The sequence below is a fragment of the Furipterus horrens genome, unplaced genomic scaffold (genome assembly GCF_987537825.1).
Source record: "Furipterus horrens unplaced genomic scaffold, mFurHor1.1.pri manual_scaffold_15, whole genome shotgun sequence".
Classification (NCBI taxonomy): domain Eukaryota; kingdom Metazoa; phylum Chordata; class Mammalia; order Chiroptera; family Furipteridae; genus Furipterus; species Furipterus horrens.
The window spans coordinates 997539-1022475 of record NW_028327185.1 but is presented as its reverse complement, the minus strand read 5'-3'; the positions used below and the strand labels follow the sequence as shown (position 1 = coordinate 1022475).

The window sequence follows — 24937 nt, the reverse complement described above, 5'->3', positions numbered from 1 at the left end:
GTCTGTTACCAGCCATCTGGTCCCTAGTTTCCCCCTTCCCTCCACACATCCAACCATCTGTTCAGCTGGCTGGTCACCCCTTCTGTCCTGAGAAAGCTCGCCTCCTCTGGGAAGGCCTCCTGGCTGCGCACAGCCCCCAGACTCTCTTTCAAGGGAGTGCGCTCTACAGAGCTTGTGGTGTCATGACCTCTCGTCTGTCTGGGTCAGCGATTAGCTCCCAAAATGTGCTGGCTGTTTGGTAACACTCTGGGCTGTGATTTCCACAGGGCTTGGCTTTATGAATCTGTGTGACTGATGGCATCCTGGGCCCAGGGGACCTGCTCAGCTCGAGAGCTAAGACTTCGGATAATGAGACACCCAGCTAAGAGGGCTCATCCGCGTGCTGCAGCAGGGAGCAGGTGTGACCGAGCCGGTCTGGTTCAGAGCTTAAAGCTTTGCAAGACGCGGTGTTTGGGGAGCCAAATGTCACAGGACCCTTCCATCTCTGACCTCTGAGAGGCTAGGGCATTAACCCTGGGGGGCCTTACCCTGCCAAGCCCGGGCTAGAGGAGGAGGAGGAGGGAGGCGGGGCGAGTGGGAGGGGCCGGGGAGCCCAAAAAGGCCACCATGACCTACATCTGCCCCAGCACCGCCTGTCCACCACAGTCCCTCCAGAGGCTCGGGCCGGACGCAGCAGCTGGAACAGGGAGGAGGGAGCCGATCTGAGGTGGGAGGCCAGCTGTGCACCCAGGTAAGCAGGCACTTCACACCTGGCTGCCCACCTGGGGCAGGGGTAGGGCACAGATGGAGATATCTGGGGACACCTAACTTGTCTACTCAAGAAGGGGCAGGCAGAGGGTGAGATCCACTCAGGACATCCCCTGGCAGACAATCACACCCCAGGGGGCATGGTCACCCCTCGGGACAACTGCAGAGTTCTGGAGCAGAGGATCTTGGTGACCGGCGCTGCTGTCCCAGCTCAGCTTTTCCGGGCCGTGCTTGGCTTAGAGTGAGCAATGATAACCAAGCCAAAGATCTGACTAGCTGTCCAGAACGAGGCCTCGGGCCTGGACTAGGTGCCCCCCAGCACAGCCCAGAGAAAGCCTGGCTGCGGAGTGGGGGGCAGCAGGCACCTGGCTCTGTAGGCTGAAGCCCCCAGGGAGGGCGAGGGGGAGGGCAGGGGCAAGGTCTGGGGGCCGAGGTGGCCGCTCTGCCGCCGAGAGGCTATGGTGAGGACACCGTGCTGAGAAGGATCGGGTTCTTCTCGAAGAGGAGCGGGGGGTGGAGACGGGGCTCGTCTCTCCCCCACTTCCCTCCTGTTGAGGCCACAGTCCTCGGTCTCCAACGTAGTCGAGCACTTGCCCATCTGTCGTGGACCTTGCGCCAAGTCTGGCTCCTTCCTGGAGAGAATGGGGGTCCATCCAGGGGGCGGCAAGGCGTAACATGGGACCCCTCAGTCCCGTCGGTAGGGCTCTGCCTCCCTCCCTCTCGGCGAGACCTGCAGGCAGGAGGCTGAGGACAGGACCGTGTTAGCCTCCCCTTCTGGGTGTGACAGATGACTGTGAGTGACTGAGCTGGTGGGGATGATGACAGGTGAGGATGGTGACAACTAGGGGACCCGCGTAGCACGGCTGCAGGGTGGGGCCGTGGACAGGTGCCCAGCGGCTGCACTGGGCGTGGGGGGACGGTGGCCCCGCAGCCAGCTTGGCGACTGCCCTCATCCTGGCGCTCCCTCGTGACTCCCTGCCGCCCGGTGGCCGTGGCCGTGACCGCTCCAGAACGCCGTTGGCGCACCGTGGCATTCCAGAGTGTCGCGGGGCAGCGGCGGGGCTGTGGGAGGGGCGCCGTGGGGCGGAACTGCCAGGGGGTGGGCAGCCGTGAAATGTCACGTGTGCAGGAATGTGCTCAGTCATGCGAGTCCATTCTGAGGACAGGGTTCTTTGGGTAGGAAACAGAGTCCCCGAAACAGAACGCCATGGCCACGGGCCAACCGCACCAATGTGGGCTAGCCGGAGAACCCTTCCAAGACACCCCCTCCCCACAGTCCAGGGCTCCCCGTGAGGGTCTGTCCCGGCCCAGACAGAGCCCACTCCCTCTGCTGGGGGGCGCTCCCCTCAGCGTCGGCCACAGTAGACGGATGCAACCAGAGGATGGGAGACGGTGGCGGGTGGAAGAGGCTCAAAGACACTTGCCCACTAGCCTCTAAGGGGGGCAGATGGATTCATGGGACAAGAGCCTGGGTGCAGCCAAGTGGGGAGTCCTCCTGCAGACCTGGTGTTCAGAAGGACCCAGACTGGCTGAGACAAAGAGGCACAGACCTGCTGAGGCCCGCTGCAAAACCTGAAACTGTCCCGGGGACAGTGACGCCCACCGTCACAGGGGCCAGGCCAGTAGCGCTGGAAAAACCCTGGGTGCCGGCACCCTCTAAGTGGCGAGGCCACCAGCACAGTTTGCAGGCTCGGCCCCCGGTGTCTCCTTCACCTGGGCAAGCGCAGCACCCAGCCGCCTCCCGGTCTCTGGGAAATAGTGTCTTCAGTTGGGGTTCAACAAGCTCTCAGGGGGTAGAGAGGGGCAGCCACTGTACCCGGGTCCCCCAGATGTTGGCCAACACCCTGATGCTGTGGGAGGGACAGAGTAAGGGCGGCTGACACCCCAGGACCAATTCCACCTTCTGTTCTCAGGATCCATTGCCCGCCGTCCTCAGGAGCCCGGAGGAAGCAGAGACCATGGCAGGTGAGGGAGACGGGCTCAGGCCTCCGGGCTCACCTGCCTCAGCTTTGGCTTTTGAGTTTTGTTGAATAAAGGGTCCCAAGTCCTGGGGAAGAGACTCTCCTCTCTCCTTCCCCAGCTCCTCCCCGGGGACACTGCGGGAGCCCCATTCAGGCAGGACCTGTGAGCGTCTGTCCCACCCCATGCAGGGACAGCGAGCGGGTCAGAGCTCCCTGGGCTGGGGGCCGCCACAGGGCAGAGCCCATCTCCCGTCCTCCCGTGTCCCCAGGGAAGCCCCTCAGGAAGCACGGGGTGACCATCCGGCAGCTGGTGGAGGAAGTCCCCGAAGGATGCAGCTTGCCGGACTTTGAGCAGAAGCCTGTCACCATGGCACTGGCAGAGGGTGAGGCTGGGTGAGGCGGGGACCGCTGAGGCGACCCTGCTGCCCCGCCTCCAGCATGCATGGCCCGTGTCCCCAAGTCTGCCACCGGCCAACCACACCTGCCTACGTTGGGGGGTATCTGCCGGGGTTCCCCGGAAGGGCAGAGTGGGTCTGGGGAGCCAGTACATGCCACGCTATTCTGAAAAAAGACATGTGTGTGAACACGGAGCGGGACATGCTAGCCCGGGAGCAGGGAGAGGCTGGGGGTTCCCTCCTGCTGGGCTCCACGGCTTCAGGGCGCACGGGGGTCAAACCGGATTAGTTCACCTGGGCTCGTCCCAGCCCTCACACCCCGCTGCCTGCAGTTCCCCCAGCTCTCGGCGGGACTCCTGTGTGTGCGTGGGGCCGGGAGACAGGAGCTGTGAGCCCCTGAGCATGGGCGTGGGACTAGGCACCCTTCCTGAAGCGGGTGGGCGGGGTGCCCGGGCTGTGGGGCATCTTACATCAGCGCCTCAATGAAGTGTGACCGCGGGTCCCGCCACAGGGAGGAACGCTGTCCTCCGGGCAGTGGTCTGCGGGGAGCCCCAGCCAGAGGTGCACTGGGAATGCAGCAAGGGCGACCTCAGGAACTCCAGCAAGTACCAGGTCCTCTCCGCCCCGGGCAGCAAGGACCACGCACTGCAGGTAAGCATCCCGGGCGCCCCCTGCGCGTCTCCCCATCGCCTCGTCCCCGTGGGGGGCTCCTTGACCTCCCCCCGTCCCCAGAGGAGTAAAAGGTATTCCTGGTTGAGGCTGAGTCTAGTCAACTCCGTTCTGTGGCTCCAGATGGCCCCAGCCAGGTGTGGACCCGGCAGGCTCACAGGTGGCTCTGCGGGGCCCCTGTGGGGCTGCAGGCTGAAGGGTAAGGCCTCCCGATCTGGAATTGGGCTGAGAAGCAACACTTCCTGCACAGCCCACCATCCCGGATGGGAAAGTTACTCTCTTCCCTGCACCGCTCTTCCCTGGTCTGAGACTGGGGGCAATGACAGGACCGAGTTCACAGCCTTATAAGTTCATGTAAACCGGCAGCTGGCGTCTCGGCCCCCAGGGGACATCAGTCAGTGTCGGCCCATGTGAGCAGCATTTGCAGCCCCGGTCATGGGACATGTGCTATGTGCTTCAGCCTGGCCTGACCCCTGGGCACAAATTATGTCATTTAATCCTGACCACTCATCACTTTTGGAGGTATTGTTATCCTCACCTTGTAAGGAAAGAGAGAAAGGTCCGGAGAGGTTAGGTAACTTGCCCAAGGTCACACAGCCTGAAATGCGTGACAGAGAGGCCATTCAGTCCCAGATCTGCCGGCCCCTGAAAAACGCGCTCTCTCAGCCTCAGCGGCAGGGGCTGGTTCATCTGCGCTCTGCTGTGGTCACGTTCTGCCCAGGGCTGTCTCTCCGATGGCCGCTGCCAGCTCTCTGAGCACAAGGACAGGCCTTTGCGCCCCTAGCCCACAGCCACGTCTGCTGACGGAGGAGGGGAGAGGGCTAGCCCCGTGCCGCTGCCCTTGGCCTCTCTGCAGATCAACAAGCTGACCGGCGAGGACACGGACGTGTACCGCTGCTTGGCAGTGAACCCATATGGAGAAGCTCTGTGCTCAGCGAAGCTCACCGTCATCGAAGGTGGGGCTGTCCCCTGCCTGCTTTGTGGGCACTCAGGCCTTCAGAAGGGGGGCCGAGGGATGAGGGTGACAAAGAGGGCGGCTGTGAATGGCTGCAGGACCCGCCAAACAGCGGGCGGATGTGTTTGGCCAAGTGAGGCCCAAATGGGAAGTGGCCGCTCTCCAGTGAGGGCAGCTGCCCCTTCCAGTGTGACCCCAGGGGTCACATCCCTCATGCGTGCCACCACCCCGGCCCCTGTAGACATGGGAGTGGGTCACCCCTGCCTGAGATGCCAAATAGCTTGGCTCCATCCTAGCCAGGCTGAGGCTCTGGGGCGTCACACGGATGGACGGACGGCGGACAGACCCTCCGCCTCCTCCTCCCTGAGGTCTGGTCTTAGGGACGGGGCGGTCAGGGCCTGGGACACCCTCTGTGGGTCTCGTTTCCTTCCTGCCGGTCCACACTGACTCCCTCCCCTCCTCCCTGATGGTCCAGCTGGCTTCCGGAAGAAGAAGCGGAAGAGGGACGAGGAACCCCAGCTGGGTAGGTGGAAGGGTTGTCAGGGGTCTCCTTGGGGCCACTGGGTGACGGGCGCCCCTTGCCTGGCACTCCCCACTTGTCCAGGCCCCCACAGAGGCCTCCGGGGCCCTCACCAGTTCACGGGAGGGCCCCTTTCGGAAGTTCAGTCATTGGGCACAGGCCACATGCCCTCTTTCACCCCCCTGCCCACCCACCCACTTCCTGGGGGAGAGCGCAGCCTTGGCCCCTGGGACGCCCACCCGGGGGGTGGCAGCCTCATTCCCGCTCCTTTTCCAGACCTCAGAGCACAGCTGACGGGGCTGCGGAACACGCTGAGGTGGGTGCGGGCCCGTGGGCGGGGTGGAGGTCCCCAGGTGCTTCCATGGGCACGCAGGGCTCAGCCCCCAAATCTGCCCTGAGCCCAGGCAGGGGCCAGGCTGCAGGTGTGGGCGGCCGAGGGTGTGGAGAAGGGGTGTTCTGGGCACGCGCGCGGCCGCTTCTGAGCTCGGTCCCGCATGAATGTCGCTCCTTTAAAGCAGCAGGACAGTTGCCTCTAAAGACATGTCGCTCGTAAACCCACAGTGCAAGTCAGGCATAGGTCTCTCCTGGGAAGCTGGAGCTGGGGCCCCCCTTTCCTCAGGGCCGAGAGGGCAGCTCCCCAGACCCCTTGGGGTGTCAGCTCCCGAGGCTCCCCTGGCCTCTGACCTGCCGGCCCTGCTCCCCAGGGCCCCGCCTCCCGCCCCCATCAAAACGATAGACCCTCAGCAGGTGTTGCAGCTGCTGATGACCGCGGACCGGAAGGACTACGAGAGGCTGTGCTTCGAGTACGGCATCACGGACTTCCGCGGCATGCTGCGCAGGCTGGAGAAGCTGCGGAGGGAGCAGGAGGACCGGATGGCGCAGGTGCCCGCGGGCCGGCCCGGGAGCTGGGCCTGGCGGGGGGTCTGCCCTCACCGGGGTGCAGGCGGTGTCCCGGCTTTGAAACCTGTCTCTGCCCCTGAATCTGGGCTCTGGGAAAGCGAGGGCCACGGCGTCTCCATTTCCCTATTCTTCACACGGGGGGCCTGGGGTCGGAGGGGTTGGCGTGCCCGAGGTGAGCCCTCCTGGGGGGTTTGCTTCCCTAGTATGTCCACTCCGTCTCCAACACGCGGCACATCAAGGTGAACAAGGACGGAGTCGCGGTCTTTGAAATGGAGCTGGACCTCAAGGATCCTGACAGCAAGATTTACCTGTGTAAGGTGAGGCTGGGGCAGCCCCCGAAAGGGGCAGGTTCTGAAGGGGTGCTGCAGGCCCTGGAGGCAGGAACGGCGGGTGTCCTGGGCCCCTGACAGCTGACTCGGACCAGGAGGCAGGGCAGACCCTGGTGTGGACCTGCCACCGAGGCCTCTTGCCTCTCACGGGGTGGCCAGGCCCTCCAGCCGGGACCCGTGGGTAAAAGAGGCTCTGAGGAAGTGCACCCCTTCTCTCTGGGTTTCACCTCTAGAGCCTTGAACTTCCCTGCCTGGGACCCCAGAGTAATTTCACCTCTACTAGGTGGGCCCTGGGGCAGGTAGAAGGGGCAGCAGAGCACACCTCTGGTTCTGCGGCTCCACCACATCCTGGCTGTGCCTCAGTTTCCTCGGCGGTGACATGAGGGCACTATAGGCCCGGTCACAAGGCACACCAAAATGACACACGAGACAACGCGGGATCTGCCCTCCCTTCCTCTGCCCCAGGCCTCCTCCCTATCCCTGCGCTCTAGCCATGCCCTCTGCCAGCCATGCGTGACCCTGACGCCCACACGGCCGTTTCCCTGCCACCCTGCCTGTGGAACACTCGGCCCCCAGCCCCACCTGGCGCCCCTGGATCCACACCCTCCTCTCTCTCTTCCCCGCCTGATCCCATGGCTCCCCAACATCCCCGGTGTTACTTACGTGGGATGTTTAGCACACGCCTGTCTCCCGCGTAGGGTTTTAGCTCCCGGGAGCAGGGACCCTTGTCTGTCTTATCCCCGACATGTCTGCCCCGAGTACCTAAAGCAGAACCGCACACTATGGGCATCGGAGGCAGGCACATTCCGAGAGGGCTCCTTTCCCTCCAGGCCTGCTCTCCCCACCCTCCAGCCCCTCTGCCCGCCCCCCATCCTTTTTAAGGTCCAGGAATATGGGGCTGGGGGCCAGGATCACGAGGAGACACGTGCTGGCTGCTGCCAGGGTGGGGTGGGGGCAGGCGGTTCTGAAGACCCTTCCCCTCCCGGCCCCAGGACGGAGAGACGCTGCCCTACCGCTCCGACGACCAGGCCAAGCACAGCCTGCAGCGGCTGGGGAAACGCTACCAGTTCCAGATCCGGGACCTGTGGCCGGAGGACGCCGGCATCTACCAGGTCAAGGTGGAGGACGCTGACGTCTTCTCCACGGAGCTGGAGGCCAGCGGTGAGTGGGCCGCCCTGAGGAAGGCTGGGCGTGTGACGATAGATGGGACGGTGACCGTGCGGAGGGGAGCACACACCCAACCGCAGGGTTAGATGATAGCGACCTCTTTTCCGAAGTCTGGGCCAAGGTCTCTGTCCTTGGTCTCGGGCGCTGAGCTGGGCTGGATGGAGCTTCAGCCCCCCTCCCCCCGCCCTGCGCCAGGCTTCCAGCCGCCGGCGTCTGCAGCCCACGCTAGAGCGCAGCCTCCGGAGCTCGCTCTGTCCTGCCGGCCTCCTCTCCCGCGGCTCCTTAGCAAGACTGCTGCCCGTATGGAGCCTGGCCTCCCGGCCTCTCCCCAGGGACCCCTGCCCCTGGGCTCTGTCCCTTCCTGCCTCATCACACCGGGTCCTAGTCCCACAAGCAGCCGGGTGCGCACGACCCCCAGCACCTGACAGCCGCAGGGGCCGGCGGGGAGCAGGAGAGGCCGGGGAAGGAAGCCAAGCCTGGTGGGGAAAGAAGAAGAGGCGAGACCCCCACAGGCCTTGGGGGGCCTGGAAAAGCCTGGAGGCCGCAGCATGGGCGGGGCGGGGGCCTCCTCATCGCTGGGTAAGACAGGCATTGAACTTGGGGGGCCTGTGTCTCCTTACCTGTAAAAAGGACAGAACTGGGCCTGCCCCAGAGGTGGCCGCAAGGACCAATTAGGCCACGTGTCTACAGCACTAGCACACGGCCTGCCAGCACCCCCGCGCGCCCGCCTGGCCCCTAATCCGCTTCGGGATTTCCAGGGACAGGATTCCAGAGCCGAGAACAGTCTCCCTGTCCACGGCCTGCATACAACCCCCCAGCACGGGCGGAAGAGGGGACCCGTCCCAGGTGACACAGGGGTTTGTGGCTGAGCTGGCGCGGCCCCTGCTTCTCTGACAGCCATCCCGCCCCGAGTGGTGGTCCCGCTGAGTGAGGCCCGCTGCGAGGAGGAGGGCAACGCCGTCTTCAAGTGCGTCCTGTCTAAGGCCTGCCCGCAAGCCACCTGGCATTTCCAGCACCGGCCGCTGCAGCCCAGTAACAAATACAGAGTCTCCGTGTCCCGCGATGGGAAGACCCACCAGCTGGTGGTGAAGGGGGCCCGTGTCTCAGACATGGGTCCCTACTCCCTGGACACCGGGCTCCACACCTCCAGTGCCTGGCTGGTGGTGGAAGGTGAGTGGCCCCCTGTCTCTCTGCCTCTGCCACGGCCCGACCGCAGGTCGAGAGGGGCTCATGGGGGGCCAGGCAGTGCCCGTGATCAGTGCTTGCTTGGGGCGGTACCTCCACTGCTTAGGTCTGTCCTGCCCGACGCTGTGTGGGGTCTTCACAGCCAGCCCTGTCCCCCACCCCAGCTGCCTCTGCTCCACAGCGCCCGTGGGGTTACTCTGGGGACACAGGTCCAAGATGGCCCTGGGGTCCTGCTCAGGTTCAGTGGATAAGAAGTCACTGGGTCAGGCTGAAAAACACCTTCAACCACCAGGCTTGGGGTTCAAGGTGACCCCAGAAGACAGGGATCTGGGCGTTTCTAAGGCAACCAGCAGGGCAAGATCTTTGAAAAAACCATGCAGCCGCTCAGAGCATTTTGAGAAACACGGGACTGCTCCTGTACTTGCCACCAAAGTCCCCAGGAGCCACAGAGCACGGTGGGGGTGAGGTGCAGGGCCCGGAGTGGCCGCAGCACTTGCCCCTCACTGTGATGGCCCATCCCGGCTTCCCTCCTGGAGGGTCAGCTTGCGTCTCTGCTCCGGAGCCTGAGGGTCGGGTTTGGACCCCGACAACTGGCCTGATTTCACCGCTCTTTTTTCTCTCTCTCCATGGGGTGGCGACCTGGCACCGAAGCTGGGAAGGACAAAGGCCTTCTGACCACAGGTGCTGACCACCAGGTTCAGGCGCCAGGAGCCCCGGCCGCAGCAGCGGATGGGTCCAGGAACCCCGGGCAGGCAGGGGAGGGCTTTCTGGAAGCAGATGGAGGCAGAGCCGCTCTTCCTGGAGAGAAGCAGCTCCACGGAGAGCGGGGCTGGGACACGGGCCTTCCGGGGGGAACCCAGCCACAGGGAGAGGGCACAGGGTCGGGGCTGGGCATCACGGACGGTCACCAGCCAGACTGGGGCAGAGACAGTGATGGGGACGGACGCAGCGTGCCAGCAGCAGGCTGGGAAGCTGGGTCCCAGCGCGCTGCAGCGGGAGGACCGGGGGGCGGTGGGGAAGGACAGCAGCACAGCGCAGACAGTGGGAGCCAGCTGGACAGGGACAGCCGGGGACAATTCTGGGGGGCTCAGCTGGGACCTGAGGCAGGACAGGGGGCCACGCAGGGGTGGCTGTCCCATCCTGCGGGGCCGGGATCTGGAGGAGAAGGGATGGAGGCGTTACAGCAGGAGGGGGGCCTGGGCGGGGGGAGGGGAGGGGAGGGGCTGAGCAAGGAAGGGGGGCGCGGAGAGGCAGAGGGGGGGTGGGGCCCTGGAGCTGGCCCGGGGGAGGCTGGGGACAGCGTCGGGGCAGGAGGTCCTGGCGCCCTGCAGCCTTCTGAGGGCAGGGTGCCCGGCTCCGGGGCGGGCAGGGGCCCTGAGACCTGGGGTTCTCAGGGCTGGGGTGCTGGTGGCCAGAGGGAAGCACAGGGCTTCGGGGGCCCCGGGAAGTCTCCGAGACAGACCGCTGACGGCCAGGGCCCCCCGGGCCCTGCAGTGTCTGGGGGCGGAAGTCTCCTCCTGGGGCGTGGCAGTGCCGAGGGTTCCCGGCCGGAGGCAGGTGACCTGGGTCCGGGGGACCCTGAGGGATGGGGCTCCCAAGCTGGTCCCGGAGGCCCGGGAGGTCCTGGGGGCTGGGCCGGGGACAGCAGAGGCTTCCAGGGCTCCCCTGGCGGGACGGCGGGTCAGAGGGGAGCAGAGGGCGGCGGCAGAATGGAGGTTGGGAGCCCAGGGCCTTGGGGTGACACAGAGTCCAGTCTGAGCCAAGCTGGGGTGCACCCCGGGCCTGGGGGAGGGAGGGGGGACGCGGGTGGCGCCCAGGCGCCTGGGCTGGCGGGGTCTGGCCAGGAGGGAGGTGCCAGCAGCCACAGGCTAGGGGCTCAGGGGCCCTGGGGGGCACGGGAAGGCGGGGCTGGGACAGGAGGTCCAGGGGCCCCTGGAGACAGAGGGGGCGTGGCGGCCGGCTTCGCGGGGTCCAGGGACGGCGATGGCCGTGGATATTCCGGGGGCCCTGAAGGTGGGGCTGGCTCCGGTGGTGGCTCAGGGGTGCTGGGAATGGGCGCTGCTCCCAGACTGGGGGCCCCTGGGGGAGCAGAGTCTGAGGGGGGCGCTGGGCACAGGGGTGGCTCAGGGGTGCCCAGGTCAATGCCCTCTGGAGACCAAGATGGTGGTGTCCCTGTGCGGGGGGGACCAGGGACACTTGGTGGTCTCCAGAGTGGCCCGGGGAGCCCCAATGGATTTGGGGTGCACCCAGAAACCTGGGGGGAGGCTGGCCCTGGGGGGCGGCACCATTCAGATGGTCGCCTAGGGGGTCCAGGGACGGTGGAGTCTGGGGGCAGAGGCGGCCTTGGGGCCTCCGGAGCAGGAGAGGCTGCAGGGGGTGGACAGGTAGGAGTAGAGCCAGGGGCCTCTAGGGGAGTACAGCCTTGGGGTTCGCCTGGAGATGGTGGGGGCTTCCAAGCCCCAGGGGCGATGGGGGCCTCCAGAGAAGGAGGCTCTGGGGTCCCGGGAGCCACGGACCCAGGCTCCCTAAAGGCAGGGGCCACAGCAAGTGCTGGGCAGGGCACCGGGGGCCTAGGTGCTGGGGCCCCTGGAGCCGGAGCTGGTGGTTGGGACGAGTCCAGGCGCCCCAAGGTGCAGGGTCTTGACACTGAGGCCAGTTCTGGGAGTGCATGGTCTCGTGGGTCTGGCAGTGTGGTGGGCGATGCGGGTGGGTCTGGAACCCCAGGGCCGCAGCCAGGGGACAGTAGAGCAGGTTCTAGTGGAGGGTCAAGGGGTCTTGGGCCCGGGGGCGTGGGGTCAGGGGGTGAGGCAGGCTTTAGAGATGGTTCAGGGAGCCTCAGAGGAATGGCAGGTCACAGGGATGGGATTTGGGGTGCTGGGGAAATGGGGTCAGGGAGTGAGGCAGGTCACAAGGACGGTTTGGGGGGTCCTAGGGGAATGGGGTCAGGGAGTGAGGCAGGTCACAAGGACGGTTTGGGGGGTCCTATGGGAATGAGGTCAGGGAGCAAGGCAGGTCACAAGGACAGTTTGGGGGGTCCTATGGGAATGGGGTCAGGGAGCGAGGCAGATCACAAGGACGGTTTGGGGGTTCCTAGGGGAATGGGGTCAGGGAACGAGGCAGGTCACAAGGACGGTTTGGGGGGTCCTATGGGAATGGGGTCAGGGAGCGAGGCAGGTCACAAGGACGGTTTGGGGGGTCTTATGGGAATGGGGTCAGGGAGCGAGGCAGGTCACAAGGACGGTTTGGGGGGTCCCAGGGGAATGGGGTCAGGGAGCGAGGCAGGTCACAAGGACGGTTTGGGGGGTCCCAGGGGAATGGGGTCAGGGAGCGAGGCAGGTCACAAGGACGGTTTGGGGGGTCCTAGGGGAATGGGGTCAGGGAGCGAGGCAGGTCACAAGGACAGTTTGGGGGGTCCTATGGGAATGGGGTCAGGGAGCGAGGCAGGTCACAAGGACGGTTTGGGGGGTCCCAGGGGAATGGGGTCAGGGAGCGAGGCAGGTCACAAGGACGGTTTGGGGGGTCCCAGGGGAATGGGGTCAGGGAGTGCGGCATCAGAGGCGTCTGATGGGGGCACCAGCCCCATGGGTGGCCCCAAGAGGGGCAGGGAATCGGGCCTGGTGGACGGGGCCAGTCCTGGGGTGGGCTCGGGGCTGCTGGGAGCAGCAGGTGCTGGCCCCGTGAACTCTGCAACCTCAGGGACCCCAGGGCCTGCTGGGGGCCAGGGGGCTCCCCCTGGGGAGGGTGGGTCTGCAGACCGAGCAGCAGGTGTGGGGGCCGCTGGCTGTCGCGATGGTCGGGGGGCAGTGGGGGGTGGCGGCCGGGCAGGGGCCACTGCTCCGGGCCCCGGCTGGGAGGGCGACTCCTGGAAAGCAGGTCCGGGAGCAGCAGGCAGGCAGGGAGCCGCCGGCCAGGGAGGACCGGGGCCGCAGGGAGGGGAGGGCTCACTGCTGGGAGGTGGGACGGTGGCCGAAGCTGCGGGGACAGGCCCAGGCCAGGCTCCGGACAGTGGCCGGATGCCCAGGTCAAGGGGCGCCTCCCTGTCAGAGGCTTCGACGGGGCCGGGGCTCAGACACGCCCGGGCGCAAGGCCAGAGAGGCCAGCGGGCAGGGGCTGGGGCCTCACAGGGCTCCACGGCTCAGGCGGGCGGCGCGGGCCCAGGAGAGGCCGGCAGAGGGCGAGGCCCGGGGCTCCCCGACAGCAGAGGTTCAGCTGCGGGAAGGGCCGGGTCTGCTGGCCCGAGGGATGTGGACGGAACCTGGAATGGCCTAGAAGGGCCTCTGGGCAGCAAAGACTCTGGAGACGGATCCAGGGACATCGGGGGCCCAGGGTCCCAGCTTGGCAGAGGACAGAGAGCAGACAGGGGGCCCCTGGAGGCCGACAATGACGAGACCCGCGGCCCAGAGGCCCCGAGGAAGGACAGGAGACAGGGAGAGGCGGAGTCTGGAGGGGCAGACAGGCCTGGCCCACTCGGGAGCAGGTCCCGAGCACAGCGGGGCGCCAAGGTTGTAGCCGCAGCAAGTCAGGCCTTGAGTGAGGCCGAAGGCAGGGGACAGCAGCCTGGAGGAGGGTGCCCCGGGGAGACCCTGCGTGAAGACGGGCGCCAGGAGCCCCCGAGTCACCTGGGCAGGAGCAGAGGTGGCACAGAGGGCAGGTCAGACATCGGTGACCAAGGGAAGGACGCCACCCGGAGTTCCCGGTCCAGACGCAAGCCTGGCGCTGGCGGTTTCTTCGAGGAAGCCCAAGGTAGGTGCCCCCACCCGGCGAGCTCCAGCGGGGACCCTGCACACAGGAGGCCTGGCTCATCCCAGCTCTGCCCCCAGACCCAGGCGGTTTTCCCTGCCAATGGCCCCCAGTTTCGGGGGGTGGTCTCCTCCCAGTCGAGGAAGGAGCCTCCCCCTCCTCGCATGGGTGGGATCCAGGCCAAGGGGTGTGGGGGTCGCCTGAGCATCTGTCTGGACACACAGCATCCGAAGCCCAGAGTTTTGTCACATAACTCTGTGCGTCACCCAGACATCGGTCAGCACCGTGCACCCACGGGCCAGGGCCTGCGGAGGAGGGCAGGGATTGGCTGCTGCCTCTGTCAGGGCGCAGCTGGCGGGACCCAGTCTGGGAGGCAGGACGTTGGGGGCCCGAGGGACCAGCCCCCACCTCTGTCTGTCTCCCCAGTGCCCCGGGGCCACTTCTCCCAGGGCCTGGCCGACACCGAGGTCCAGCTGGGGGAGGCAACTGTGCTGTCCTGCATCCTCAGCCGCGACCTGGGACCTGGCACCTGGTTCAAGGATGGGGTCAAGGTACCGCCCCCCCCCCCCCCGCCTCTCCTAACCCGTGTGGGGCCGGGGGCAGAGGGAGGCGGAGAGGGTGCACTTGTCCTTCGTTTTCCTAATGCAGCTGGGAGCTTAGATGGCCAACAGCTTGGTGTGTTTACAACACCCAGGATTATGGACTCATGTGTCCCGGTCACCACCCCTCACATACACCCCCGGCTCTCAGCGGCCCCAAATGCCTTTTCTGTGCCAACACCTGTTACATTCTGTGCGTCCTTTACGGCCTCGGACAAAGGCCACCTTGTCGGCCTAACCAGGCGAGATGACTTGGCCCTGGGACACCACCATCTGTCCTCCAGCCTGGCTGTCATCTCGGGAGGAAGCACGTCACTGTGCTTCAGAGCTTGGGCACCAGTGACCCCGGCTTCCGATGCCACTTCTGTGGCCTCTGGTTTTGTCTGTAACACGGGCTGATCATCACACCTACTGCGTTAGGCTGTGGCGACCGTTCCGTGAGGCGGCAGAGCAAGAGCGTCAGCACGTGGCCGGCCCGCGATCACACACAACTCACGCCTGTGGCGCGGGCTCCTGGTCGCCAGGCCTGGCGGAGCCCTGGGCTGGGGGTGACTGGCTCCGCTGTGGCCTGTCTCCAGCTCAGCGCCCAGGACGGACTTATCTTGGAGCAGGATGGCCTGGTGCACAGGCTCCTCATCGCCCACGTGCAGGAGACCCAGGCTGGAAGGTACAGCTTCGAGGCCGGAGGCCATACGACCGAGGCCACCCTGACTGTCAAAGGTGAGCCCCCGCGTGCCCTTCCACACTCGGTGCTCTGCTGGGTAGTGCATGACATCCAAACGTGTAGCCAGTCTGTGTCTGGGGATCAAGTCATCCTCCCTCTGAGAGGTCAGCTTTAAAATTTCTGTCAGGAGGTCCCCTGTCCTTCCTGCTGGAGATCAAACCCCCTGTTAGTCCTCCAGAGGTAGGAGATGGGGTCCCCGCCTCTTAGCCCAAACGTCCATCTCTGGATGCTTCTTTGCCAGCCGCAGGTGCCCGGTGCCCTGGCCTCTCTCACCTCCTTGCTCGATACCTCCCCAGATCCCCCGGTCATTGCTCCAGATGTGACCGAGAGACTGAAGGAGCCGCTGGTGGTCAAGGCTGGGAAGCCGCTGACGGTGAAGATCGCCTTCCAGAGCCGCCTCCCGGTTCAGGCCTCCTGGACCAAGGACGGGGCCGAGGTGGACGGCTCTAGAGGCAGGGGAGCCCAGGTGGCCCTGGGCGACGACTTCACTCGGCTCTGCCTCCCCAGCGTTGGCAGTAAGGACAGTGGCCACTACAGCGTGACGCTGAGGAGCAAGGGAGGCTCCGCGCGAGCTGCCGTCACCGTGCAAGTCATAGGTGCCCGCCCAGCCTCCCGCCAAAGCCTGTGGCTCCCGGGCTCTGAGCCTGGCCTGCTGGCTGTCTAAGACCCAGGCCTGCTGCTGCCGTCCCCTCCCCCCTCTGCAGCCCGGATGGGAGGAAGCAGTTCCCATCAGTGAAGGGCTGCGAGGGGGGCCAGGCTTGGCTGACACCCGCCGGCCCTGAGCTAGTGCTGGGTGGGACGGGGGCCCGGCCTTGAATGGTGCCAACAAGGTGGGCGGGAGGCCAGGGCTGGTGCTGTCCATGTGCTGTCCTGGGCGTGCATGTGTGTGCGCACACATGTGCGTGTGTGTGTGTGCACGCTGCAGTGGAGACCAGGGACACCGCTAGGTCTTGCCTGAGGCTTCTCCGCTGACAGAGGTCCAGCCCATCTCCCCTCCAGCTCCTCTGACACCCCTTCTCTTCCTGCCCCTCTCCCGGGTTCCAGACAAGCCCCAGCCCCCCCAGGGCCCCATGGAGGTGCAGCACTGCCGAGGGGCTGGCATCTGCCTCCGCTGGCGGCCCCCACGGGACGACGGGGGCCAGGCCGTGGACCACTACGTGGTGGAGAGGCAGCAGACAGGCCGGAGCACGTGGCTGAAGGTGGGCGAGCCCCCCGCGGATAGCACCAGCTTCACCGATGCCCAGGTGGAGCAGGGCAGGAAGTACACCTTCCGCGTGCGGGCCGTGACCTCAGAGGGGCCCGGGGACGCCCTGGAGTCAGAGGAGGTGCTGGTGGCTCCGGAGGGTAAGAGGACAGGCTGGGGCCAGGGGGGGTTGGGTCCTTTCAGGGCACCATGGAGACCCCACATCTGTTTCACTAGGGACTTGGAAGCCAGGCGGATGGGGTCTTTTCCCAGCTGTGGTTCTCTGGGCGCAGGGGACAAACTCCCAGCGCCCACTCTCAGGTCCCTGGACGGGCGGGTGCTGCCCTCCACGGGTGCCCCGACTGGAGCGTCATCCGGGGCCTCAGGGCTGGCTGGACCCCTGAGCACCTGGCTCAGCCCCCAACACTCCCCCGGAAGGGACAGAACGTGTCCCAGCCCAGACGCCCCACTCCACCCCCCGGGACATCTCCTCAGCTGCTGGCTGACCGCCCCTTCTGTGCCCCAGCGCTGCCCGGGCCACCGTCGGCCCCAGCCATCCTGTCGGCCCGCAGCAGGAGCATCACTCTGACGTGGACAGCACCCCGGGGCTCCGGCAGCGCCCACATCCTGGGCTACCTGGTCGAGAAGCGAAAGAAAGGAAGCAACACCTGGACAGCAGTGACCGAGCAGCCTGCACCTGGTAGGCGGCCTCAGCCCCGGGGGCGCTGGGCAGTGTCTGGCCGTCTTGGGTGGTCACACCTGAAGGGGGAAGGTGGGCAGTGGCGCAGGGACACTGTGGTACGGGCCGTGGCCCTCGCTGCCCCCAGTCCGCCCGCGAGGAATCACATGGCTAAAGTGTCCGCAGCATCGGGGCAGGCGGGGACCCTGGCTTAGTAGGTGTTTCGGGACGGGACCTGGAGACGGAGCTGTTGCCCGACTTCCCATCGGCCCTGGGCAGCGGGCCCTGCGGTCCGGGTCTCAGCTTTCTCACCGGCAGCGAGAGGCTAAGGCACGTGCCCAGGCCCACCAGCGTGCCAGTGGCGGGGGCTCAGACCCAACACCCTGAGCCCTCCCCCTCCACTCGGGGAGGTCGGAGTCCCCCACGGGCCAGAGCAGAGGGCTGTGTCAGGGCCCCAGGGGCTTCTCCAGAACGCGCAGGCGCCGTCTGTGTCCGTGTTGCCCGGCCCCACTGGGCGGCACTAACGTGGCGGCCTTCCACAGAGCGGAGGTGCACTGTGACGGACTTGAGGCCGGACTGTCAGTATGAGTTCCGGGTCACGGCCATGGCTCCCTCCGGCCCTGGACAGCCAGGGCCGCCGTCGGACGCCGTCTTTGCTCGGGACCCCATGAGTAAGTGGGGCAGCGACCGAGGATTAGGGTGGCAGGGGTGAGCTGGGGGTAACCCTGGAACCGGTGGGACAGGACAGGCAGCCGCAGGTCAGGACAGTCCCAGGGAATGGCCGGGGGCTGGAAGATAAAGGCCAAAGTTGCATCCTCGGGGGCTTTGGGGGCCTGAGTCCCCACACTGAGACCACAGAGGCCCTAGGGCCAGGCAGCAGGGGCTCAGAGAGCTCTGGGCAGGTGAGTCCCAGGCTGGCCCACCTGCCCAGTCCTGGAAAATGCACTCGTCTGAGGGAGGGGTTATCCCCCTGCTGGGCGGGAGGGGTCACAGCGGGACCTCCTCACCTGCTGGGTTAGCATTGTGCCAGGAACAGGTGCCCTTACCTGCTCTCGGCCCGCGAGGGACTTCGGTCTAGGACAGAGCGTCCCTGTGCTCGGTCTCGGGAATAGCGAGGCCCGGGGAGGTGCCCACAGACACCGGGCGTGGCAGCCGCAGCCGGAGCTTTGGGACCAAAGGTGTTTGGCATGGGGCCGCGAAACCCCCAGTCCCACAGGAAGGAGACCAGCCCTGCTCCGTTGGGCCCAAACTTCCCACATTCCAGCAGAGAATGCCTTTTCCACAAAACACCCCCCAAAAACCTGTCTGGGAGGCACGGACCCTCCGCAGGAGACAGTGGTGACTGGGAGCTCAGAGCTAGGGATAAAAGGAGGCAGCGTTGTAGCCTGTGGGGCCTTGGAGCCTAGGAAGTCACCCAGAAACACCAGCTCGTAGGAGTCACAGAAGGATAGTTAGGGGAAGCGACTGGCCGGTTGCTGAGCCCGTGGAATGAGTTGGGGAGGCTTCCTGGAGGAGGTGCCATTCCTGACAGCTCCACGGTGCTTGGGCAGGACCCCCTGGGCCTGTGAGGAATCTCCAAGTCACAGAAACATCCAACACCAGTATCAGCCTGCGCTGGGCCCAGCCGGACGCTGAGGACGGGGACGCGGTGCAGGGATACGTGGTGGAGCTGTGTGCCTCAGACAGCCTCCAGTGGGGTCCGTGCCACGCGGGCACCGTGCCCGCCACTGCCTATACAGCCAAGGGGCTCCGGCCCCGAGAGGGCTACTTCGTGCGGGTCATCGCAGTCAACGAGGGGGGCCGCAGCCAGCCCACGGTGCTGGACATGCTGGTGCACGCCACGCCCATGTCTGGTGAGTACTGCCTCCCGCCTCGGCCCTCCCTGCGGGGGCCTCTGGGCAGCATCCCTATATGCACCGAGCCAAGATCCCCTGCTCCTGTTTGATCAAGTGGCATTTATTGAGGACCTACTATGTGCCAGGTAGGTCCTTTCAAAAACATTTTCTTCTTACAACTCATGAAACGCCCCCACAGTTATTTGTAACCCCAATTTACAGACCAGGTACTTGGCCCCGAGCCTCACACCTGACTGTGGCAGAGAGAGGACTTAAACCCGGCGGCTGCTCTCCCCAGCCCCCCGGCATCCCCAGCCCAGCCCAGGAAGTCACAGGCACTGCTCCACACAGGTGGCCCAGCTTCCTCCCCTTGACAGGTGGACTGTCTTGCTCCCTGGCCTGCAGAAGCAGCTGGTGCACCTTCAACTCCAGCTGGCCCTGGGCCACCGTAGGATCCCCTCGTTGTCACTGCAACAATAAGGGAGACCCATGCAGTGCCAAGCACGCTGCATCTGCGTCCAGAATCCTGGGGCCTCGTCCTGGCTCTGCCCCGTCCCTGTGGGCTGAGGCCAGCCGCCTCCTGTCTCAGATCTGTGGCGACCAGCCTTCGGAAGAGGGTGTTGGCTAACTTTCTCAGCTCCTCTTCTGCTTTGGCCCAGCCTGACCCTCTCTGCCAGCTCCCTCTCAGGCCTTGGAGGCCACCTGTCCCATCAGGTCTCAGCTTCAGCCAGACTGGCCTGCCTGACCCTGCCAGCTAGCCCCCCTGTTGGGTGACCGGGGCCCCTGCAGAGGGAGGTGACCAGCTGTCTCATGTGTTGCAGTCTCTCCCAAGTTCCTGGTGGATGCCAGCACTGAGGACTCCCTGATGGTCAGAGTCGGAGACACCGTTCGCGTGCCTGTCCGCTTTGAAGTGAGTGTGTCTCTCTGATGGGTGCGGGGAGGGAGCCTGTCGTGACCGAGGGAGCCAAGCTCAGCCCTGTGATTCCCTCTGGCTCCTGGTCAGTGACTGGGGCTTTGCTGGACGTCAGGCCAGAGCGAGGAAGGAAGGAGGGGGCCCCCCTGCAAGGCCCAGCCCCCCTGCACCCTCTGCAGCCACCCTCCCAGACCCCCGGTCCTCGCCATGTCCCCGCGGCCTGGCTCACGTGCCACGGCTGCCTCGGGACATTTTCTTCCCGCTGTCCCTTCCCGGCGCCCAGGCCGCCCCGGAGCCGGAGGTGGCCTGGCTGAAGGACGGCCTGCCCCTGCCGAAGAGGTATGTGACCTGCACCCAGGACGGTCTCACCCAGCTGCTGGTGCCTGTGGCCCGCCTCTCAGACAGCGGCGCCTACACCGCGGCGCTGAGGAACCGGCAGGGGGAGCAGGCTACCTACACCTTCTTCCTCAAGGTGGCAGGTGAGCCGGGCCTGGGGTGCGTCGGGCCCCAGCTGTCCTGCCTCCCGGGCCTGGCCGTGCCACGACCTCACCCCGACCCTCCCTGGTGCTCAAGACAGAAAGGAGGGGAGGCCCAGGGGGAGTCTGGGGCTCACTGTCCTTCTGCCCAGGAACTCAGGGACAGTAGCCACAGCCCCGCCCCGACTTCAGTCAGTCCTCCCTCTGAGTCTCAGAGGACAGTCGCCCTGACGTCGCTCAGAGCCGCAGGAAGGCGGGTCTGTGGTCCCCGTAGGAGGCAAGGCGGCTCCGCACCCAACGGCCCGCCAGGAGGCAACCTGTGGGGGGCAGGGATAAACAACTAGCGGGCTCTGTGACCCCACCTGAGGGAGCCCCGCTCTGTCCGCGTCCTGGGTTGTGTCACTCGCAGCCCGTGAGCTCTCTCTGTCCCCAGCTTCTGGCACATCAGTAATGCGTCCCCTGGAAGACGCAGGACCTGGGGAGGGCCGCGCAGACACCCAGGGGCCTGGTCAAGTGCCCTGCTGGGTTCCCCACACTCGGCTCCTCGGGCCTCTCTCCCGCAGTGACGCCGATGGCCCCCGGGCCCATCAGCCTGAAGGAGAACGTGCCGGGGACGGTGACGGCCGAGTGGGAGCCGTCCCCGAGCGAGGCGCAGGGCGTCCCGCTGCACTACACGGTGCTGACGCGCTGCGCGGGGCGCGGGCCTTGGCGGGAGGCGGCCAGCCGCGTCCACACCAACCGCTTCACCCTCCTGGGCGTCGTCCCCGGTCACGAGTACCACTTCCGAGTGGTGGCCAAGAACGAGCTGGGAGCCAGTGAGCCCTCGGACACCAGCCAGCCCTGGTGCATCCCGCGGCGGCGAGGTGGGCTCCGCATGGCTGCTCCGTGGGGCCGGGGGTCGGGCTGCGGCCGAAATGACCAGAGCGTGTTTCCATGTGCAGTGGGACCTGGGGTCCGGCCAGGTCTATCTCGTTTGCCTGCTCCTGTCCGAGGCACCTGCTCCGCGGTCCTGCATGTCCCCAACTCAGGGGGCCCCAGCCCCGTGGGGAGGACGGATGGGGCTGTGGGTGTCTGTGGCTGCAGGATGCGGACTCAGGGTGGCGGGGAATGAGGTTAACGCCTCTGAGAACAAAGTGTGTTTTAAGCCTAATAGATGGGCCTGCAAAGTGGGCTCTGGGAAGGCAGGTTCTAAAATCAGGTGCACAGTTTCCTTTTCTGAAGGACGAAAATGTCTGGAACGTCCCACACCGGAGAGTGAGATTATTCTTGGCTTTTATTCTTTCTCCTTCTGGCTGTATGTTCTAAGGTGTCCACAGTGGATGTGTGTTAGCGTACAGTAAAAAAAAAAAAAAAATCCCTGAAGTTCTTATAGAAAGGATAAGAGAGCGAGGGAAGCCTTTGGGGCCACACTCGCAGGAAGGAGATGCTTGCGTCCCCACAGCCAGCCTGTCACCTCTGACCCTCTCATCTGCCCTCGGATCCCCCGCAGACACGGTCACCGTGAAGGCCCCCAGCGTCCGGGAGCCCAGCCTGAGCCAGAAGCCCCGGTTCGCCGTGGGCCTGCGCTCACACCTGCTGCCGGCCGGCTGCGAGTGCCGCATGAGCTGCGCCGTGCGTGGCTCGCCGCGGCCCCGCGTCACCTGGTTCAAGAACGGCGAGGACCTGGAGGGCAGCCCCCTGGTGTACAGCACCGACACGCTGGGCGTGTGCTCCCTGGTCATCCCCAGCGTCACCCCCGAGGACGGCGGCCTCTACAAGGCCGTGGCCGAGAACACGCTGGGCCAGGCCGTCAGCATGGCCACCCTCATCGTCATAGGTAAGGTGCCGCTCAGACAGAGGCCCAGCAGGGAAGGGACGGAAGTCAGAGGAGCGACCACCTGCCTGCCCCTGGGGGCCCGTGGGGGACCTGTCTTCTCTAGAGTGATCCAGCCACAATGCCTGCTGCTCTGTGTCTTGCAGAATCCAGCTCCTAGCCGCGAGCCTCCTGTCCCCCTGGGGTGGCCCTGTCCAGCCACAGAGCCACGGATGGTGCCGGGGCCAGAAGCCTCGGCCTGACTCCCACGCAGCCCGGGAGCCAGTCCTCAAGATGGAGGGCACTGCCCCGAGCCCCAGGGAGAGTCCCCCAGGAAAGAGTGACTTTCGGGAAGAAAAGGAAAAATTCGGGATGTTCAGCCTCCCGGCTGCGCTGAGCAGCGTGACAGTGAACCCTGCTCTCCCCACCGGGGCTCCTTCCTTCTCCACTGAGGAGCCCCGGGGAGGCCTGCGTGCCGGGACATGGGGAGGATGCTGGGCCTGCTGTGACCGCAGGGAGGGCGCCTGGGTGGGGACGAGGGCCCGGAGGGCACGCGTGTGTGTGTGTGTGTGTGTGTGTGTGTGGGAAGGGGCTGCTTTCTGCACTTTTGCTCATTAAAACATTAGGCTGATACCGGCAAACCCGTCTGGAATGAACTGGAGGTTGGTGCGCTGGAGGAGAGGCGCCTGGGACAGAGCCCTTAGGCTGGGCTCCTGGGGGTGGGGGTCGGGGGAGGTGGGGGTGGGGGCCGAGGGAAGAACCCAGTCTGAATGGGGCCGACAGCCAGGCCAGCACAGTCCGCCGGGAAGGGGGGTTGGGCGCCCTCAGCCATGGTGGGCTGCCCCCCCCCCCCCACATGGCACATGAGTCCGTCTCCCCATCCACGGCCTGCTGTCCCCAGCTCGGCCACCAGGTGGTACCACAGGCCCTGCAGTGGCTGGGAAGGTGGCAGGTGGAGCAGTCTGGGGACAACCTGGGGCAGGGGCTCAGGGAGGCGGATGGAGGTGGGCTGGCGCTGAGGCTGGCAGGGGCCCCCCGCAGGCCCTCCTCGCCCTCTGCTCTCCCCCAGGGCCCTCGGGGGGAACTTTCTGCTGGGTCCAGAGCTGGGGTCTCCCTGAGGTCTAGGCGTGGTGTGGGGCACAGCCAGGGCAAACCCCCTCAGGGCCCGGCCTCTGCGGCCCGGACAGAGCTGCAGTGTCGCATCAAGGACACCGTGCAGCCGTGGCCAAGGAGGAGTGGACGGGGCTGGTGGCAAAGCACACAGAGGCGGAGCCCGGCCAGGGACTCGGGCTGCTGCCTGGCGCGGGGGCCTCCCTCCCCCCCTCGCCCACCTCAGTCGGGACTGGCAGGCCGGCCGGGCGGGAGGGAGGGAGGGCCTCGGGGTGCGGCCCAGCTGCTGACGGCTGCTGCCTCCCAGGACACAGTGTCCTGGTGAGGTGCCTGGGGTGTGGGGTGCAGGCCGGGCCCCCAGGGCAGGCGCTTCTCCAGCACGTGCCTGCAGTCGAGGCTCGAGCATCCGGGCGGGAGCTGCCCGCACAGCCCCGTGGGAGGGCCCCGCAGGGTCAGCGACGGTGTCCACCTGCCCTGGGCCGCGCCTGCCCGCCCAGCCACCTGCCCACAAAGCCCCAGGCCCTGACCGTCCCCGATGGAGGCTCCTCCTTGTGTTGCCCCTGAAACTCAGCCCTGTCCCTCTGGCCCCCTCACCTCCTCTTCCCACCCCCCACGCCACGGTCTCGGGGGCACGCGCTCTGCTCAGCAGGGCCAGAGAAAACGCACAGGTGTTCCTAAGGCAGGAGCCCCCCCCCCCCCCACCTGCCTCATGCTGTCCCTGCTCAGGGACCCGCTGGGACAGGGCCACAGAGACGGTCTGACACCCACAGGACAGGGCACTCAGGGGGCAGCGGACTCGGCACCCCGCTCCACCCCGTGGTGCTGTTCACATCTGCCAGCAGCCTCAGCCAGGGCGGCCCACCCCTCGTCCCCACGCGGAGCAAGCGTGGGTGCTGAAACATTGGCTCCCGCAGGTGTGTCCCGCCCTCCGCCTCTTAGCTGGGGGGTGGGGGGTCCCAGTTCTGCTGAGCTCACCAGGTTCACGCCCCTTCCTTAGCGGCTTTGTTTTTACTGATGAGGGATTGATTGGTCCCTGCTCCTCCTCCCGGCAGCGTCTCCAGACTCCCGGGCTGGGGCCTCTGTCTGGGCTCTGGAGGGAGGGGCGGGCCGGGGGGGCTGGAGGACCCGGGTCTGCCGTGGTACCAGCAGGCCGGCTGGCAGGGGCATCAGGGTGGTTGCGGGAGGTCAGGAAGGGCAGGGGAGGGGTCCGGCCCAGAGAGGTGAGGTGGGGGCTCTCTCCTGCTACAGGTGGGAGCAGTGCACGTGGCTTTGCTGCTTGCTGGAGGCTGCAGCTGGGGGACCCATCTCTCTCCCAGGCCTGGCCTCACCCCGGGAGCTGCCCCCAGGGGCCCTCCTGGTGTGGACCCAGGACAGGCCGCTTGGCATACCCCCCCCCCCGAGGAGGCCAAGCCCAGCTGTGGGGTCTGGACACCTTGGAGAAGGACACTGAGTTCGTGGGGTGCTCACTGGGGGGCTTCCCCCACCTCTTGGCCTGGGAGGCCGCAGGGTGGAGGCTGGCGGCCACACCTGCCCCCTGCCTGCATCAGCGGACCTGCCTGCACTTGCCTTGGCTTCCCAAGCGATGAGACAGCTCCCTGCCTGTGCCCGTCACTGGCAGCTGACACCGTCACCTGGGGATCCCTAGAGACCCCCCCCCACAAGTGGCCCTCAGGTTTCGGGTCCAAAGCCCTGGGTTCAGGGGAAGACAAGGAAGACTGAGGTCACTTTAGTGCTACTTGCTATATATACTAGGTTGGCCAAAAAGTTTGATCAGTTTAAGTATTACCTTGCCCAAAAAGTTCATTCAGGTGGCCAAGAAGTTCATTTGCCTCCTTGGTTTGGCCAAAAAGTCCATTCGTTTTCCCATAGGTGGCCCTAAAAGTCTGTTTGTTTTTTTCCCTATGATGCCTCTAGTAGCGTTTAGTTGCCTTTAACTTCATTCAAAACAGATTTGATTATATTGTGACAGCCGTCATATCAGCATGCATTTAAAAAAACTTGTCAAAATTGGCGAATTTTTGTGGAGCCTTTTTAATATTGAAGATGGAAGAAAATAAG

General features: G+C 65.7%; 3 protein-coding genes across 3 annotated transcripts in view; all 3 read left to right on the top strand.

Annotated features, from left to right (window-relative positions):
• PKP1 (plakophilin 1) overlaps positions 1-24937 on the top strand; it is a 288438-nt gene that overhangs the window by 225423 nt on the left and 38078 nt on the right. The gene's annotated exons all lie outside the window — the stretch shown is intronic.
• Positions 2664-22401, top strand: IGFN1 (immunoglobulin like and fibronectin type III domain containing 1). The gene is made up of 24 exons (XM_090263263.1): positions 2664-2712; positions 2978-3091; positions 3615-3754; positions 4629-4728; positions 5203-5250; positions 5524-5563; positions 5952-6129; positions 6351-6464; positions 7469-7637; positions 8541-8813; positions 9480-9531; positions 13456-13571; positions 13995-14119; positions 14746-14887; positions 15188-15487; positions 15936-16235; positions 16601-16774; positions 17296-17424; positions 18304-18606; positions 19410-19498; positions 19785-19980; positions 20541-20840; positions 21467-21793; positions 21937-22401. Exons 1-24 carry the CDS (start codon positions 2706-2708, stop codon positions 21948-21950), a joined length of 3750 nt encoding a protein of 1249 aa, XP_090119389.1. The 5' UTR covers positions 2664-2705; the 3' UTR covers positions 21951-22401.
• On the top strand, positions 10538-13097 carry LOC149992275 (uncharacterized). The gene is made up of 2 exons (XM_090263383.1): positions 10538-11723; positions 12850-13097. Exons 1-2 carry the CDS (start codon positions 10538-10540, stop codon positions 13095-13097), a joined length of 1434 nt encoding a protein of 477 aa, XP_090119509.1.